The 18904-nt window shown below is 38.2% G+C and overlaps 1 protein-coding gene across 1 annotated transcript in view; it reads left to right on the top strand.

Moving 5' to 3' along the window:
* Positions 1-18904, top strand: part of OTOG (otogelin) — a 91615-nt gene that overhangs the window by 55966 nt on the left and 16745 nt on the right. Inside the window, exons 33-40 of the mRNA XM_057369299.1 lie at positions 221-499; positions 7853-7970; positions 8242-8321; positions 8737-12494; positions 13133-13301; positions 14202-14338; positions 15620-15709; positions 16082-16265. Coding sequence (XP_057225282.1) covers positions 221-499; positions 7853-7970; positions 8242-8321; positions 8737-12494; positions 13133-13301; positions 14202-14338; positions 15620-15709; positions 16082-16265 — 4815 coding nt within the window. The remainder of the gene's footprint in view (positions 1-220; positions 500-7852; positions 7971-8241; positions 8322-8736; positions 12495-13132; positions 13302-14201; positions 14339-15619; positions 15710-16081; positions 16266-18904) is intronic.

Below are 18904 nucleotides of genomic sequence, written 5' to 3'. Positions count from 1 at the left end.
TGTATTTAGAAAACTGAATAAGCATSACAATCTAGCACTCTGCAATCAAKATACAGTGTATTTTCTTACAAGATTCAGGCTTCTTTTCACTGGCAAGGCCAAAGTCAATTTTCATTCCTCATGCTACTAGTATCAGTGATGGTAGCTCAGAATGAATTTAGTTTATTGTGCATATATCAGCAAGTAAATGCATTCTGTGTGTTTTGTTTTGTTTTTTCAGATTCCAACTTGATTTCGTTTGAAACAGCTGAGAGACCAAACTATTTTCTTCAGCTGGTTTCCAATAATTCTCTTGTTCTTTCTAAATGGAAAAAATCGGAAGAGTTTCACAACACATCTACCTTTGTCATTCACAAGAATACGTGGCTTTCGGGTTACAGTTCCTTTGAGTCATTTGCAAAACCAGGATACTTCATCCACATTTCAGCYTCTTCAGTTGAGCTTCTGAAGTACCATCATTCAGAGGAGTTCAGACTGTCAACCCTTTTTCAACTTGTAGGTAGGTAGCTATACTTGAATTTTATGAACAGCAGTTTTGGCTTTTGTGCAATCCCAGGCTAAATGGCATTGTTATTTTTAGCGGTGATGAGATTGCTTACTTCTGTCCTACATCAGTGGGAGCTGTGGGTACCCTGGGACATACAGGCTCAAAATCTTTTTCCCTGAGCATTGTAGTGAAGATGAGATTCTTTGGTTTKCTTGTGAAAAGCTATTAAATAGCTTGACACAAAATTTTGTTTGCCAAATGGGTTTGGAAATACATCTCCTAATATGTAGTCTGGGCCGTACTTGCTATGTAGGTGGCAAGAAAATTCTTTAGGAGTAGAACATTTCATGCTCATAAGGTATTCACTAAGGGAATAGAGAAGAATTGAATGGGTCTGTAAAACTTAAGGCCTGTGGATGGATTTTCTCTCCTTTGCCTGTTGCCAAGAAAGAGAATTCTGTACAGTGAGTTCCCATTGCCCAACTTGTGGCCTCCTCGGGCATAATGCCATCCAGTGCTAAGGACGTGGCCTGTAGGTTACACCTTCCAAACCTCATTTTCCCCCTGAAAATCACCTTGACTTTTATCCACCACCCGCTCAGAGGTGCTCTGTCAGTTGGGATGTTAACCCCCACTGTTTCACTCATTATCTCACTGGAGGTACTCAYCTCTTCTTCGGGATCTAGATGTACATTTCAAATGTTCTTTAACATCTGCTGTGGGGATGTTTCTAACTACTTGACAGATTCACATTCCCATAACAACTCCATTCAACTGAGACATTAGGATCACAAATGAACAAGGTATTCACTCTGAAGACTCCTTCACAGGAGCTGTCTGCAGATGTTGAGCATACTAGAACTGATGGCAAAAAAACCCCACAAAAAATCGTGTCAGATAAACTTTTCTTTCTTTTTTTTTTTTTTAGATTAGTAAGGGAAAGAAGTAATAAGAATAACAGTTTTTATGCATTCTTAAACAAATGGAACCATGTTATGAAATAAAGGTGGCCTTACAGGTCTGGAAAAACATGCATGAAATTATATAGGTCTAAAAACAAAGCAAAGCAGATTATTCATGTAACTACTCTTTGCTTTAGTTTTTACTTGCGTTAACATATTAGATTCATCAAACATATTAATTTCACTTYATGAAATTCTGTGGTAACAATTACTTGCTGAAACCAAGTGTGGTATGTGAAATTCCAAAATCACTGCAAGTGMTTATGTTCTAAAACTTTTTTATTGTATTGCAGTTTTAAATGCAATAGTAATTTGTTGATTTGGGTAGCAGAAGTATTTTAGTAAGTGTGCCTGGCAATACAATGTTTTAAAATCAGTTCTTTGTTGTCTGAAACTGAAATGCGCTTTACAAGCAAAGAAAGAAAATTAATTACTGTATCAGATGAGGCACGGTCTGGCCATCTTTTACAGTGGCCATGTTAAATTGTGTCGCAGATAAACCTGAAGCAGGCTCTGACTTSTATGATAGAAGAGGCCAACTGTGTGCCTCGTGGAGCTTCCTGTTATCAAAACATTGAATTAAAGTGTTAATGGTGTCATTGTGAATCCACCCATGTTTTGCAGTGCATTATGCTGACAGCCTAATGCAGCTGTTGACTGGCACACTCCAACTTCAGAAAAATGACAGATTTTGTCATTGCCAAATGCCTGTTGCCTCTTGACAAATGCTTGTAATCACAGAGCTGTTGAGGTTTTTGAACGCCAGAATTACAGAGCTAATGCTATTACCGGGATGTTMGTATGGCATTTCAAGCAAGGAACTTTTTTTGGACCTATCGAAAATATCTCTGTAGTCTTTTATCTTTGAGAGAAGGATGAAGAAGGTTAAATCGTGTTCCAATTCTCAGTGGTCATCCATTAACACAGAATGCTATGTCTTTTCAAGTGTGAAGTCTTTACCCTCCAGTCATTATACCAAAAAATCYTATCTATGCCAATGGAAAACTAAAACAATTTACTTCAGCAAGTGGGATCAGATCAAATGATCAAGAGGTATTTCATTAATCACCACATCCGAGGGCTTGGGTTTCAGAGTTTTATAAGCAGACGAGCATAGGGCTCCGATCTTTCTCCAGTGCGCTCTCACAAGGGCCAGCCTGCTGATGYAGGGTAATTACATGGTCTAAAAATACAGCAGCATTTGTTTAAGTTAATGGAAAAGTTACACCAGCTCCAGAGTGCGCAGGCAAAAGYGTATTGAGTTTCCTGCTGACTGTTGTAAATGCTTTGCATATTAGATCAGAAACTCTTGAACCGGGAGCAGCTATTCCTGCGGAATCAGAGGATAAATATCAGGAGCAGAATAATAGGCCCGGTAAATCCCCTTGGCCAGAAAGTTCCTCATGAGACTTCTTCRTGCTCTGTGACGCACATGCCAAAGGAAGAATTTTAAGTGACCTGATCACCAAAGCAGTAGATACATATCTGTCTAAAGTCAGCTGACGAGTCACTTTTTCCAGTTTCATCGCAATAAATATTGTCAYGTTGGGATATGCTCAAGGCTGCAAAGTATTTGCCATGAGAAGTCACTTCAGATTTAAAATTGGGTTATTTTCATTATGCTTCATCTGCCATCCTGTTCCCACAAACATTTGACGAAATGGAGTAGAAAACTGAATTATAGTAGGTAGTGTGTACTTAGGTGCAAAAAAAAAAAAAAGTTTTCGCATTCTATTCAGAAATTTTTACCAGCAAATTAATTGGTATGCATTCAGTCAAAAAAAAATAATACCCTTAGTCTTASCAGATGGACAAGTGCAGAGATGTCATGTAAGATCAATCAATTCCTGTTTAAGATTGCTGGAAAATCRGTGTATGTTGGGACTTGAAGATCTTATTATGGACTTTGCTGCTTTCTTACCTTTTTTTAAAATAATGTGCTCAGGCTTTTATCGTTCATATCATTATCACCCATTTAGGATCACTATGAGTTATTTTTATGTATGTTATGAAAATGTGACTTGCCCTATATAAATTCTGCAACAGAGTTTTTAATAATACTAGTTATGTGCTTTAATAGCTAAGTTGCTGTAAATACAAGCCTTGTTTTAGAGAGAATGTTAAAATTAAAATTTCAAGGTGCACTAAATACAGGCACTTCACATAGAAGCATTTTTCAATGTTTTAAGTTTGATAGAAAGCACTTCTGGTTTCTTTTAATCTTGTTGTCTTAATTAACTGAATCAGATTCAGAAACATGGTGCAAAACTGAAAATTAAATACATTTTAATGCAAATTTTGTTTTAAAAAACACATCTTTTTACCTTAAGTCAGTTTTACACAATACTACTCGCTATTTTAACTTCAAATTGCTCTTATCCATTTCTATCAGTAGAATTAATTTTCTACAGTGTCCTGATTCACTCATCAAGAGTTACTGTTGACTTTAATTTGAGTTTATGTGCTTTGTTGGCCCAAAAGATTATGGCATGGACCCTGGGACTGGAAAATGCTGAGCAACTGCTGCTCTACCTGCAAATCCCATGTGTGTCACAGCACACATCTGCTTGGTAGCTCCTGGAGTCAGACTGAGGTTACTGTACAATAATATCTTTCCTTTTTATGCTGCAAACACAAACATTTGACCTACCATTTTTGGCTGAATAAATAGGAGGAGATTAAATMGTTACGTTAACTTTGTAATAGTAAACTGAGCCATGCGTAGATGAGAGGTAGGTAATTATACTTCGCTCTCAGTGATGTTTTGGCTGGGCACAAAGTTTAATTTTTCCAGTGATATTTGCTTACRTTTCTCACTGCAGAAGCTTAGAAGTCAAGAGCAGAGTTTGTTAGGAGTTTGTGTGTGTTAAGTGGGTAGATAGGATTTCATGTTTCTAAACTTATAACTGTGGGSACAGGCAATCTAAGTTACCAAGTAGAGTTTTGCTACCATTTTAAAAAGAACTAATTCAAAAGCAATTTTTGTACCTACTAGATTTTTTTGAGTCTTAAATTAAAGTAGCAAAAAACAAACAAACAAAAAAGCATCAGGTAACAATATCCAAATGTTTGATTTTTTAAATTTATTTTTTAWACCTTTATTTTAAATGCAACCTTCTATTAACACTGGAACATTTCAAATTTTAGCATTTATTTTTAAATAAATAGCTATTTTTTGAGCATAACTTGAAATTATTAATAATACAGAGATTCTAACAATGGCAAAATTTGTCCCTGTGTGGTAAAAGTCAGAAAATTAAGAAATAGAAACTAGAAATAATAATAATAGAAAATTTAGGTGGGGTGGACTTGTGAACAGTATGAACTGTCAACACGCAAAAAAGTGGCCAAGTTGCTAAAGTAGAAATGTGGTTGTGACTCAGCAGAACCTCATGGTCTGTCAGTGATAAAATATTAAAAATCTTCATTGAATGGAAGCAGCTGTTGTTTTCAGAGTATTGTTTTTGAWAGCCATGAAGAAGAAAATCAGAAGTTACAGGGAAGAAAATGTTTYTCTAATATCCAGGAAAGTGAGAAAGCAATGGAGTTGGGGAATATTTTTTAATGTCYCATCTTTGGCAATGTGCATTCCTGTGCTCCCCCAGGAGGTTTCTGCAGCACTGTGGCTGTTGATGTGCTCAGCTCCTGTTAGATCAGAGAGCTGTGGGCTCAGCTGGCATGTCAGCTGGAGCCACTGTCACCCAGGACATGTGTCACCATGTCGTAAAGGGTTTGCTGTGTCACCAAACAGGAGACAAATGCTGGTAGGCTTGATAAGGAGACACATGGCTGTCTCCAAATGCCATGACGAATCCTTTTGAGGAACRCGTGCCTGATATGAGGAGCTTGATTCATTGTCTGTGAACTGTGGATCATKGTTTTGTTGTGAGTGAGCTGTGCTGTTGCACAGGCTGTTATAAGCTCGTGTTACTGGAGGGGCAATTTAAGTATTGAAGAAACGGGAAGCATGTGGTGGAGGTGTCTGAACAGACCAAGTRACCTCAGCCATGCCTGATGTGGCTTGTCCTGAAGRCCGTTCACCATCTCCATTGCTCTCCTTTGGGCATTCTCTAACAGCAGAGTGCCTTTTTTTTATATTGTGGTGCTCAACCCTGCACATACTACTCAAGGTGAGGCTGCACCAGTGCAGAGCAGAGCAGGTGTTTTAATGCTGGTTTTTCTTCTGTTTTGCTTTACAGTGGCTTGATCCTTGGGATGCTCAGGCATTCCAGAAATTAGGTGGAACGGTGAAAACTTTAAATATGATGAATGACTGAACTATTKCTCTGAAGGATTTCCCCATATAATTCAAAACAAAGCACACATATTGTACCTTATGGGTTTTCAGAGACATCCTGAAAACTTTCAAAGAAGGGGGAAAACAATAAACTCAACTCTTGCTATGGCGATTTGGTGCGCTCTTTACACACAAAAAAACATTGGCCTGGCATACTCAATCCTCTAAAATCCCTTTACTGGAAAATTGAATGTCCGTTGATTCTACAGCTCTTTGAAAGTGACTTTTATGATCAGGTTCATGAATTCATCTGTAACCCATAGTTCTTTCTGTAGAAGTAGGGACAAAATTTGCAAGTGAGCATGACTTCAGTCTTGACTGAGAACAGCATTTATGAACCACTCAGGAAATGCTATGCCTTTACGTAGAGATTCACCCTGATTCCTGCCAAGGCATGTAACACCACCAAACTCTGAGCTTAGTCTGTAGGAAAGCTTGAGGAAAATGTGGCTATCATTTCAAYGAAGTCTAGATTCATTTAGAGAATGGGAGATGGTATGTAAATCCCTGCACTTGGAAATGTTAATACATGGCCACTCTGCTGTTCTGCTAAATTGAGAAACTATAATTCTTCATCAGGTTACAATCTATCTTCTGCAAGCTTGTACTCTTACTGTGTTCGAAAATTATTCTGTGGTTAGTGGTGAGTTTTGTGGCCAGAGCTGAAAGTTTTGCATTTGTCTCCATACTTGATCTAGGGTAGACTAATGAATGAGATTTCCTAGATTCAACTTGGATTTGCTGTTATTGCTGGTTATTGCTTGTGCCAACAGGTCTCTGATAATGTTTTGTCTTTGTCCCATGTATTTTCTTTTGTTCTTAARACTTATATTTCTCCCATATGTTTTCTTTTGTCCTTAAACCTTACCACTCAACCACTCTGTGCGTACAAAACCCCATACATTAGCCACCAAAATGTATGGAAAAGATTCCCTTCCTCCATTAGGTTTACGTAACTTAAATYGGTTTCACTAGAAGGGGTCACAGAAGAATTTTATGCCATGTACATAATTTCCTACGAGAACATAATAAATGAATTTTTTACTATTACAAGAATTGCATTTTTAAAAGCAGTGTCAAGTTATCCCTGGGTGAAATGAGATGTAAAAGGGATAACACTAGATGGCAACACACACACCCTTTTGCCTGAGTTTGATTTACCTTTTTAAGATAATTATTTGTATTTTAAAAGAAGACATTAATGGCTAATAATGGCAGAGAGATAATTACTTGTTAAGTACAGATTACCTAAATTGCAGGAAGAACAATTTCTTATGATCTTCATGGAAAAGTTTTCAAGACAGTCTTCAGGAAGATGCAAAATAGCTATTTTCTTTGTATCTTAGTCAAGCAAAGATCAGGAAAACTTAAAAGAAAAAAAGAGTTCAAGAGATGAAAAATGGAAACTCATTCTAAGTAGTTAGCATTTTCTTTCTGGGACTTAATGTAAACATAGTTTAAGAGCAGTTWTTCTTTGTAGGCTCTGTACAACATTGCTCTAAGCTCAAGTTTACCAATTTATAGGGGATCCCCCTATGATGATGGTGGTCTTCTGCAGGAATAAATGYACAGGAAAAGTCACTGCCCTGCCCTGATGGCTAGTAGAGGGAGCTGGGGTGGCTGTCATAGTGCAGGCTGGAATCCAGATATATCATATAAATCTTGCAGGTGCTGRAAGAGCCATGGGGCTAATCTAGCATTGTGCAGGAGACCATTCTTCATGGAGATGAGGGAGGGCTGGAGTGAAAATGATGGTGCATTTGAACATGCAATTTGAACATGTGTGTCACCCACATGATGATTGCCATAAATTTGTTTCTCAGATTTTACACWCATTCAGTTTCTTCTTTGCATTAATTTTATGAAGTTTCTGCATGGCCTGGTAAGTACTGGAAGTATAGCTGATCCTTATTTCTGTTTATTCTCTCTTTGAAGTTTAACTCTTCCTCMATCTGCACTTGTATGTTTCCATTATGTGACTTGAAAGTCTGTCAATAAACACAGCCTGTGTAGATGTTGCAGTGAATTTAAGGTGTGCCTCTTAGTTATGTGTGTCTCTGTGTATCTAGAAATATATGAGAATAACAGATTTTTATTGTTTTTCAGATGTCAAATTTAGATTACTTTCCCATTCTACGTGTGAATGGCGTTATGATGCCTGCACAAGCCCTTGTTTCAAGACATGCAGGGACCCTTTGGGAAAAAACTGTGAGACAGTACCAAAGTGAGTGTCATAAGTTTTATGGGAAAGTGTGTAGTTTGGGCAATATACTTAAGCAGGATAATAGGAATATGAGGGACCAAATGGGCACTTGAGTTTGTGCTTTACCTTAGATCTGGGTGAGAATGGAAGTAGTGTCAATGACATTTTGAAGTAGTACACTGAGGTGAACCAGACTGTCTATTTAAATTTTATATAKAGATTCTGTTTTCCTAAAATTGCTTGATCCAGAAGATACTATTCAACCAGTTAATACTCATTGTTTTTCTTTTAGAGTGGAAGGATGCATCCCTACCTGTCCTCTCAACATGTTGCTSGATGAAATCACTCAAAGATGCGTGTATTTTGAAGACTGTATGTCTGAAAAATTACATATATCATATATTAGACTTAGCTTAACAATTTATTAGTTCTTTAGTTAYAATTTCAAAAATCAGTACCTACATTTGTGTAACCATGACCTTACCATGACCTTAGTTACATGAACCCTAAGCTCATTAAGCATWTACCTTAGTTAAAATAATTTAATTCCTCAAAAATTTGAGACAAATTTTAAACTAAGAAAGGTGTTCTTTCTTCATAAAAAATTTCAGTAATGTTAGATATGAAGCAAATGATTTAATGAATTTATTCTTTTATTTGTCTATGTGTTTTAGAGGTTTAACTGTAATTGAGAAGATCAGTTATATGAATTAACCCTACAACTTTGCTGGTTCCATCACTGTAACTATTCATACATTTCAGGCTGTTTTCTTGTATCTGATTTCAGGCATTGAACCTGCAGATGACAGCCCACCTTCGCTTCTCAGCATTCAAACACCGACCGTTCCACATTTAGCACCAAGTGCAAGTTTGGCAGTGATAAGTGAAGGGGTAACTTCACTTTCTGTAACTGAGGCAAAGGACATGGAAATAACACTTTCTACAAAACTGCAACTCACTGCAACTACAGGGAAGCTGGAATTGTCAGCTGTTACATCTAATAAAACACTTCCAGCTATAACTTTGTCACCAAAAATTTCTTCGGGGTCAACAGAAATGGCATCTGGGAGAAGCACTACAGCAATGACTGGGACAACAAAATCTAATGTAAGCTCATCTGCTTCTGTTGGCTTTTYTCCTTTGTTTCCATCTACTGCCAGTTCAGAAACTTCCACAAAGATGCAGCTGGTCACTAGTGGTTCCACTAAGCTCCTGAGGGCTACAGAACCTCAGACAGCAGCTGCTACACACRCAGTGACTACAAGCACAGAATCAGAAGGCAAAGCAATTGCTACTTCTGTTTTTACTGGGACACCACTGATACTTAGAACAACAGAAATGCCAGTCAAAACTAAAATAATGGAATTATCAGAAACAGCCACAAGAACACTTCCCACGAAAGAAGCACAAGTGAAACCAGAGGGACTTACAACATTTGCAGCCAGTTCATCTGAATCAATAACAGAAAAAACTACTGCATATCTGCCTCATTTTTCCATATCACCGCCGCTGGATGTGCCTTCATATACACCACCAGAAAATTTAACAGGAACTTCAGAAGGAATAAAATTAAGTGTGGATCAGTCTTTTACTACAGTAGCTAATRTTACAGTGGCATCATTTTCTCCTATGCTCACTACTTCATCTTTGTTAAAGCCAGTGTCTTCAGCAACAACAAAAGCAGCAGCTGTTTTTACCAAAGAGAGTGTGAAGACAACGATTTCACCAACATCCATGCCACCCCTTTCACTAGGAAAGGCAACTGCAGAACCTCCTCTAGGAATGGTTCAACACTTGGCTGGTACTCCAGAGGTTCCTTTCACTACAACTCCAGGTCCAAAGATGACAACTCTACAGACTCAAGAGAGATCATCAGAAACAACTTTGTTGTCAACTCATAAAAAGGAAATCCCAAAAACAACATCTCCTGTGGAGCATCCATCRAGTTCCCATTTCCCTCCCTATTCGCCACATCCTAGTTCTAGTACTGAAAAATCCTTCAGTCTTTCTACAAAGAGACTTGCAGTGTCTGTTCCTACTGCTGCTTCTCCAGCTTCAGGTGAATTGAAAAAAACATTTAAAACTGTTTCAACTACTGGATACCCCTCACACACAGTTCTAAACACAACAGAGTTCCTGACTACGTTGTACACTAAACATCCTGTCGTGGCTGAGACCACCAGTGTGACACCTTTGTCTGTTACAGTAGCATCCAAAATAGCATCCCCTCTTGAACTGGCAACAAAGTCAACTTTGCTTTCTGGAAAAACATCTACTGAATACAAGTCAGCTCTGGTTTCAAGTACAGTGAAAACAAGCACTCCAGCATATTCAGGTRTGGTTACCGCATCAGCAATCAAAACCAAAGAAACCACCATAGCTCCTTTTGCAGCTACAGAAAGAGAATCATTTCAAAGAACATCCATCACTGGATCTCCCCTTGCTCTTCTTAGTGGGACTGAAACCACGTTGTTGACAACACAGCCTGATAAATCACAAGTAGAAAGTATTACAACCATTTCTACTAGAAAGCCATCTGCTTTGACTTCTTCACCATTAAGTTCTCTAATCTCTTTAAACATTTCTCTTCCTTCACTACCCTCAGATGGAAAAGAAGCATCTCTGACAACTCTCAGTCCCATGCATACATCCCATGAAATAACCTCTTTATATCCAAGGACAGCTGTACCGAAATTCATGTTAACAACAGAAAAGACTTCTCCAGTCCCACCTTTCTCTATTTTATCTACTCTATTAGAACAGTCAAGTTCAATAACAACAGTATCAGATGAAAAATCACTACTGAATATCACTAATACCATGTTTTCCCCATCCCCTGAATTCAGCAGTCAGCTCGTAACAACCAAAAAAATAATGAAAGACAAAGAAAAATCCTCTCTGTCCCCTTCTGTTGCACTTCCAGTAACAAAGTCTACTTACACTTTCTCCACCTCTCAGTATCTAGGAGATAAATTAGTTTCTTCACCTTCTTTAACACAGATGCTACCAGAAGTAGCAACTGCACCAAAATACTCAGTAAAAACTGAAATGGTTTCCACAGCGTTCAAACCTACGGTGGAAAGTATAACAGAAGCAGCAAAACTTCCAGCTGCAGCTCAGCCATCCCTGCCTCTGTCTTCAGCAGGCCCCTTCTCCTTGCAGACATTTTCAGGAGATAAACTCTCACTACAGACAACAAGGACTACAATTATACCATCTTCTTTTACTCAGAAGGCTACAGAACTTGGGCTTCAGGCCTCGGAACCGTCATTGWCGAGCCAAGTTCACCAGTATCCTACAGAATCTCTTACAACATCCASGGCTCAGCCACAACCTGTGTTCAGCACAACTGCAGCTACAATAGAACTGACTTCCTTACACCCCTTAATCACCTCACTRCCTGAAGGCACTCATTCAAGGATATTCCCTACCTCAGTAGGTCCTACAAAAGTTATTCTGCCAACTCAAAAATACTTGCTTTTGACTGATTCAGGCACACAGCCACTTGTATCAAGAACTTCTGTTTTGCAGCCTACAGTGCCAGCTAGAGCAACGGCTGACTTGATTTTTGGCACCAAAATTGCCCCTTTCTCACTAGAAGGGCTTGCTGCTTCTTCTTTAACAACAATTAAAAAAGAACCATTCCCTTCATTTTCCACTCAAAAGGCAGCTACAGATMTTAAACTCACACCCCATGCCTTGTTTACTGAATCCCTTAGTTCAAAACAAACATTTGRAATGTCACCTTTGCCAGATTCTGAGTCAATTTCTTCAGTGGTTTTGTTACCAGAAACAACAGAAATGCCYGTTGTGTTGGGATCCACATCAACGAGGAGAAGTGATACAGAGAAAACTGCAGTGCTGCCTGAGCAGGTCACGCCTTTAGCCACCACCTCTAGGATCCTGCCACATACAGCCTTGTCAACTGAGGCCCCTTCATCATCTGCAGCTTCAGCCTCTCCAACGATAAGCAGGGCTGGGCAAAACGTTAGTATTGCATCAGCAGCCTCWGAGGAAGCAGCAGCAGTCTCAGCACCCACCACCAGCTCTGTGAAGCCCACCTCTCTCTTGGTTACTGCAGAGGCAAAAGGAGCTGTGCACCTTGACACAGTAAAATCAGAAGAGCCAGAATTAACAACAGAATTCCAAGCTGTGCTTTCTCAAGGTGTTACTGTTACAACTCAGACATTTCACCCTCTGTATTTCACAAGCACAACTTCAGTTCTGTCCCCTATGCATTCATCTCCTGAATCAAAATCATTTTCTTCTATAGCTCCATCATCAGTCAGTACTACTCAAACTTCCAAACTTGAAATAATGCCTGAGATGCAAACACCTTCTGTGAGTTCACTSTTAATGATATCTGATCATCCAAATGACACAGCAGCTCCATCAGTTTCCTCATTTGTCTCTTTGTCTACCAAACCACTTCATGGCCTGACTACGACATTTTCTGATGGACTGGTAACAGCTGAAGCCATGTCAGGAGCTGCAGCATCACCTTTTATGTTGCCTCGAGAAACAGCAACTCTTCAAACTTGTACAGTGAGTAGATATAAAATACCTGCCTGATTTGGAATATGTCTTAGTTACTTTTACACACTGATTAAAAAATGAAATTGTGAGCCATGCCTTGATCTTTAGGATTTAGAGTATCTGTATKGAACAAGGGAATCTAATTATGTTATCCATTATATCTGAAACTTTGGATAACTTCATCACGCATGACATTTTTTTCCAAGTGTTATACTACAMGGGGTTTCAGGCCTCAATTTTCTGAGTATGACTGTTACAAGAATGATTTTTTTTTTTTATTGGCAAAATAAAGTGTTTCATATTGTCCAGTGGCAGTGTTTTGTTGCCCTCCTTAAAGTGTGTCTTCCCACACACCATTATCATTCCTGCTTGTTTCCTTTATTTTCCCTTCTCAACTTTATTAATTGTAAAGTTAAAAATTCAGTAGTGTTGTTCTGATCTTTCCAACAGGGCAGCAGTTAACCTATCCTCAGAATGGTCAGGTGTTCAAAGGTACTCTTTGCTTGTAGCTTCTGTTGATGTCATGGGCATCAAAAAGTATTCTATACCTGAAGAATGTGAACCCCTTTTTTAACAAAAACTCTCAAATATTGTGATGCTGTCTTGGTAAGAATAATAAACTCTGTCTTTTATTGAATCTGCCTTAGCCGATCACAGAGAGTGAGTGCATAAAACACATTTGTTTGGATGGACAACTGATCCAAGTCAATAAGTCACAGAACTGCCCATACAATGCTACTCAGCCCAGCTGCGGAGTTTTGGGATTTGCTACTCAAACGAATGGTGACAAATGCTGCCCAAAGTGGGAATGTGCATGTAAGTTTTAATTATGCTGTAATTTTGAGATGCATTTAGGGAACCATATAATGCATGTATAAGAGGGCTAAGAACTGACRTTTTTATACCATAGCATAGAAGTGGAAGATGCACTTGGTATGGGTTACTCATTGGCTGATGAAATTTGTAATTGTATTTTTACATCCAGGGAAGTAATATAAAAATGCTCTTCTGATACATTCARCTTTAGGTATCTGTAGTGGTATGTCCAAGTCTGTCTCAGACACATCTTGTCATCTCTCATTGCTGACACCTGATCAATACAGATTTTTTGGTTCATTTTATATCTGCTTCAGAATGAGAATATTCCCTAGACTGTTAGCTAGCTATGTTAACAGTCTGGGGACACTGTGCTGTAGTTACTGCTATCAACTACCTAGAGTTGGGGAGCAAGAACCCAAACCTGAAAGAAATATCAATTTACTTCATAATAGGAAATAAAGTATGTAGAAATGAGCAGCTGGAATTTCTGCTTAGGCTTTAGAGTTTGAAATAACTCAGAGTAGAACTCCAAGCCCATTGAAACAAAAAACTTTAGCAACAAGACTAAAAATTAATCTTTCCACCATAGGAACAAGATTGTAAGGARCTATGGATCTGGCATCATCTACAGTGACTCATGATTTTTTTTAGTTTGGGGTTTTTAAAAGTTGCAGACCATTGTTGGCAAGAACTGTAAAGAAACAGCTGATTGCAGAAATCTGCAGGTTGTCCCATTGAAAATATGCAGAATTTGTTTCTGCTATCCATTTCCAAAGGTGCAACTTAGCAATATGTCAAATATATGTGCTGCATATATGAAACTAGCTGTAAGCTAGTTCATCTTATAAAATTTAAATTCCAAAGTAAGTTATAAAACATTTACTTTTTTTTCCTTAGGTCGTTGCACCATTTTCTCTGATCTGAGCATTGTAACCTATGATGGAAATCATTTGGCTTTATTCAAAGAAGCATCCTACATTGTTAGTCAAACTCAAGATGAAACTATAACCATCCATRTCCTTGACTGTAGAATGGTAACTAATATTTATCAGCTAACAAAAGATGTTTGCTGCTGCTAATGAGATGTGCCTGGAAAGCAAGAGCATAGTAAATACTTCATATTGTGGTTATTTTTCACTTCAGTGCAATATCTATGCATTATACTTGCATTTTAAAGTACTTACAAAATTTTTAAGTACTTACTAACATTTTAAAGTACTTACTTACTTGCATTTTAAAGTACTTACAAGTACTTACAAAGTACCACCTGACTGTATAAGCATAGTTCCTTGTGAAGCAGCTGGAAGGTGACAGATAAGTCCATGTTATCTTGTGGCATGTGTAATATGGACAAGGAGGTGAGAGATGTAGTGGATTTGCATCATTAGTCACTTCTGTGAGTGCTGTCTTRTGGTAAAGTATCTACACCACTGTACCAGTATACCACCAGTCTCTTGCAATGCAGGATTTTTATCCATGTTCACATGGAGGAACTTGCACTGGGAACACCCRTCTTCAGAGCCATAAAAGCCTGTAGGGGTGCCAGACTGAATTGGACCATCMTGTGCATTCCAAGTTTTTGACACCAGAGTAAGAGAGAAAGCTTAATGGGCCTCCTGCCCAATGGGTAGTGTGGATTGGCTTTATCATGAAATGGTGATTTTTTTTTATCAGCTTTTACAAAACTCCTTAAACTTCAGTCTCTCCTGTGAGAGGTCAGTAATTTTGATGTCCACATGAATGTCCATTGCAAAGTTTGGTCCCAAGTTTCACCTTATGGAAGTTAATCTCAAGAGCTCATTTTAATTGATACAAAGATTGTGTGTGTGTGACTTTCAAATCTGTTTTCCTGCTGTATTCARTGTTTTCTGTTTTGTTCATGTAGCTCAGGAACTATGCATTTATTCCTGATCTATTACTTCTGTGCTGTACATATCATACAGGTTCATCATTCCCTGTCTCATTCTTGCTGACCTTCAGACATGAATTGTTCATATTTTTTGGTGTCCAAGCAGCCAGTCTACCTCAGGTTTTTTTTTGTTCCCCTGAAAACCTGTGTTTCTGTTGTAATTTCAAGGTTGTGTGATGTAGCACAGTTGAAAAACAGCAAGGTCATAATGTTTTGTTCGTTTTCTAGATAAACTTGATAGTCTGGACTTGAAACTGCAATCAGCAATGGTTGAATGGTTTTCCTCTCTTAATAGTATAATCCCCCAAAATYCTTAATATCCCAGTGCCTAAAACCAGTAAGCAACCAGTGTGTACAGATTTTTCACATCATGGTTATGGGTGATGTATTTTTGCTTTCTTCACAGAGTAATTCAGATTCAACTTCTTTGTGCCTGGCAATGTTGAATTTAACCTATGTATCGAATGAAATCATTATCAATCGCTTAAGTAGAAAAGTAAGTATTTTAAGGGATTTTATTTTCCTTTCAGACAGCACCTTACTTCTGTAATTGTAATTAACTGTCTCCTCATGTGGATACTGAGGAATAGAGTAGAGCACAAYAGGTCATATGATTCATTGCTCCAGTTTTGTGATTTCGTAAACTTCTAGTGAATTCAAAGAGCCAAACTGTGATCCAAGGAGAGGTAATGAGGGAAGTCACAGACCAAGGCACATAAACTGTTTGTACCTTTGGTACCTGTATTATCTTTGTGGAGGAAAGCCTGGCTGTTTCTGGAATTAGTTAGGACTTAAATTCCTGAACTATCAATAATCTGGTCTTAGTTCTTCTATCTGACAATTAACCTCTCCTTTGTGTGTCTTCTAGATAACAGTAAATTCAAGATCTGCTTGGCCTACGGTTAGAAAATACGGATACAAAATTGAAGATTCGGGCTTCAAGTATGAAATTGAAACCCCWACAGAAATCAGAATTCAGTGGTTTCACAGCACAGGTGTGATGATTATTGAGTTCAATAGCACCAGAGAACCAAGAGCTTTGGGACTGTGTGGTAAGTATAGAGTAGTGCAAGAARTAAAGGCTTTCATATGCTTTGCTAGGGAGACACCTTGTCTTGATTACATGAGCTGTTTATTGCAGGATTTGTCCTGTATCATTGCAAAGTTTAAGATACTATTAAAATCCATCATTAATTTTGTTAATTGTTGAAGTTGTGTTTATATATCCCTGTTACCCCTTTTTCCCACAGTGTTCCTTCTGTCTGAAACATGTTTAAACCACAGGCATGATTGCTGTTGCTAAACCCAGATAACTAAGTCCATAATTTCCAATATGGTCCTTCACAGACTTAGTGTTTGGTACTCATCTGATAGGAAGTGGTATGTGCTATTTTCAGTTCCTAAAGGTCAAAATTCCCTGAAAATGTGAACTTGAGAGAACTAATCATAACTGTTGGAGCAAATGTTTCAGAGAGAATTTCTTAATAATGTTGCACACTGTTAGGTCTGTTCAATAGTTTCACCTACTCTCTTTTTTTCTAAAAGCACAGCCTTGAATAAGTTATGAGTGTTACAGTTTTTGCAAGCATATATTTGTTGATGTAAATCCCCACTGTGATAGCTGGATCTGTAAATTTATCTGCTGTAAATTGGAGCTGGAAATCAGGATTAAAGAGATCATATAATTAGAGTGGATATCTTTCCAGTTTCAGAAAGGGCAAATGCCTGCAGCTCAGTATCAAATAYCAGGAATAGCTCAGTCCAGTTTCCAGTCTTGCGGACAGAAATGTGCTTCTCACAAAGACAGTTTGACTTTACACCGTTTTGAAATTTGGTTGTTACTTGTAATTTGCCCTAGCTTCTGTTTTCATTATTTTTCTCAATCTGCTTGGCTGATTGTTATTGTAATTAGATCAAACAGGAACAAGAAAGTAAAGACAGCGGGTTTTTATAATAAACCTGATCCAAATTATCCAGAAAATYTCTTTTGCCTTTTGATTACTGTGATAGGGAGGATTGGGAGCATTRCATTCTTGGTTTACAAGGCATTTTGGCTAGGTGACAACACATTTCTGTGGGTGGTGTTGCAAGTACAACTTCAGAGGATGTGCTGTGTGTTTCTGGTTCTGGGAAGTTCTCTGCAGTAAGTTTCTGGAGATTGGGAGTTTCTCTGCAATAAGTCTGCCTGCACAGTGCTTTGTGGTGTCCTTTACAGAACCGGGCTCAAATGAGCTTGTTGTACTGCAACGTTTCAGGGTAAATTAATCCAGGYTGACCTCCTGTGCTTTCTGTGTTAGTCTGCTGCATGTATTTGAGCTTTCTCAGATGTCTTTTAGCTGTATTGCAATACTGGTAGGTCCTGATTTCTCAGTTTCATGGAAATCATGAAGAGACCATTACAGATTTGTAGCACAGGCATCCCTTGGAAGGATTTAGAGACAGTGGTGTCTTTTACAGTATAGGGATTGGGCAAACGTGGCAGCTGGTGAAGAGAAGGGAGGGGAAAATGGACATCTCTATAGCAAAGCTGGTGAAAAAGATTTAAAGCACRTCAGTTCTAGTTGCAGCCAGATCCTGCCAAGACAAATGTGAAGCTTTAGTTTTGCTGTGTTAAATCTCCTTGTCAATGTGTAAGAGAGGTGGAAAAAAGATATCCCTGATATGGTAGCAATTCTTTGAAGTCTTTCAGARCCATCACATACTTCCTATCTGTGTTGCAAACACAGACTCAAAAGGTTCAATCAGAAATAGTCTGGAAAGCTGTTTTACTCTCTGAGTGCCTGTTGCTGTATCACTGATTGTCATCAAAAACTGCAAAAATGATGAAACAGACCATTTCTTTAGAAAACGGTGAAATCCACAAATACTTGGTTTGAACAGATAGAATTAGCATTGTGCCTGTGGAGATATCAGAAGAAAACGTTCTAGAAATCTGATACAAAAGCCTCAGAAACTGACTAGGAAAAAAGAAATGGGAACTGATCCTTAATTCTTCTTCTCTCTGCTGATTTTCAAAGGAGCTTCCAAGGACCTTGCAATACTTGGATGTTCTTTGCTGACCAGACTCACTATCCATGTTGTGTTGCTGCTTTTGCTCCAAAGTGTTTCAAAATTGCTAACTATCTTAGTTAAAACAGACAGGAAAACATGATGCTGCCTTCTGAGAAGTGAATTCAGAAAAGTTTGATTTTTTTTTTCCTTGTTTTTTTTTTTCTTTTCCTGATGAGTGTTAGAAGTATAGCTGGAAGTGCGGAAAGCTGCAGTTTTATGGTAGCTCTTCAGCCAATAGATGCTTAAGGTTGCTCAGAACCAAAAGTAGAAAGTACAGTATTTTCTGGAGTACAGTGTCAGATCAGCATCCTGGCATCTTATGGTTGTTCTCTTTTCTGATAACATTTAGTTCTGATYTGTTGCTATACATGGAGGGGCTTTGTAACCTGTTTTAAAATCCTTTTTTGTTTAGTGTTTGTGCAGCTGAGGAGTGAAGTTTCAGTTTTTTAGCTGTCTCTGAACAACTCTTTGACACAGTAGGTTTCTATTCAGAGATRGATCTTTTGCTTTTCTTAATTTTTCTGAATTTTGTGTATTTTGATCCTAATGAAGACTTTTCACATCTGTTGTGACACTGTCATGTTGTATAAGATTTTGAAAAGATGTTTACTTTCTTGAATATGCCACCTCGAATATATTT

Source organism: Malurus melanocephalus, unplaced genomic scaffold (genome assembly GCF_030028575.1).
Source record: "Malurus melanocephalus ecotype Western Australia unplaced genomic scaffold, MMel_1.1 scaffold_106, whole genome shotgun sequence".
Lineage (NCBI taxonomy): Eukaryota > Metazoa > Chordata > Aves > Passeriformes > Maluridae > Malurus > Malurus melanocephalus.
The sequence above is the reverse complement of the archived record's forward strand: the minus strand, read 5'-3'. Positions and strand labels throughout refer to the sequence as shown.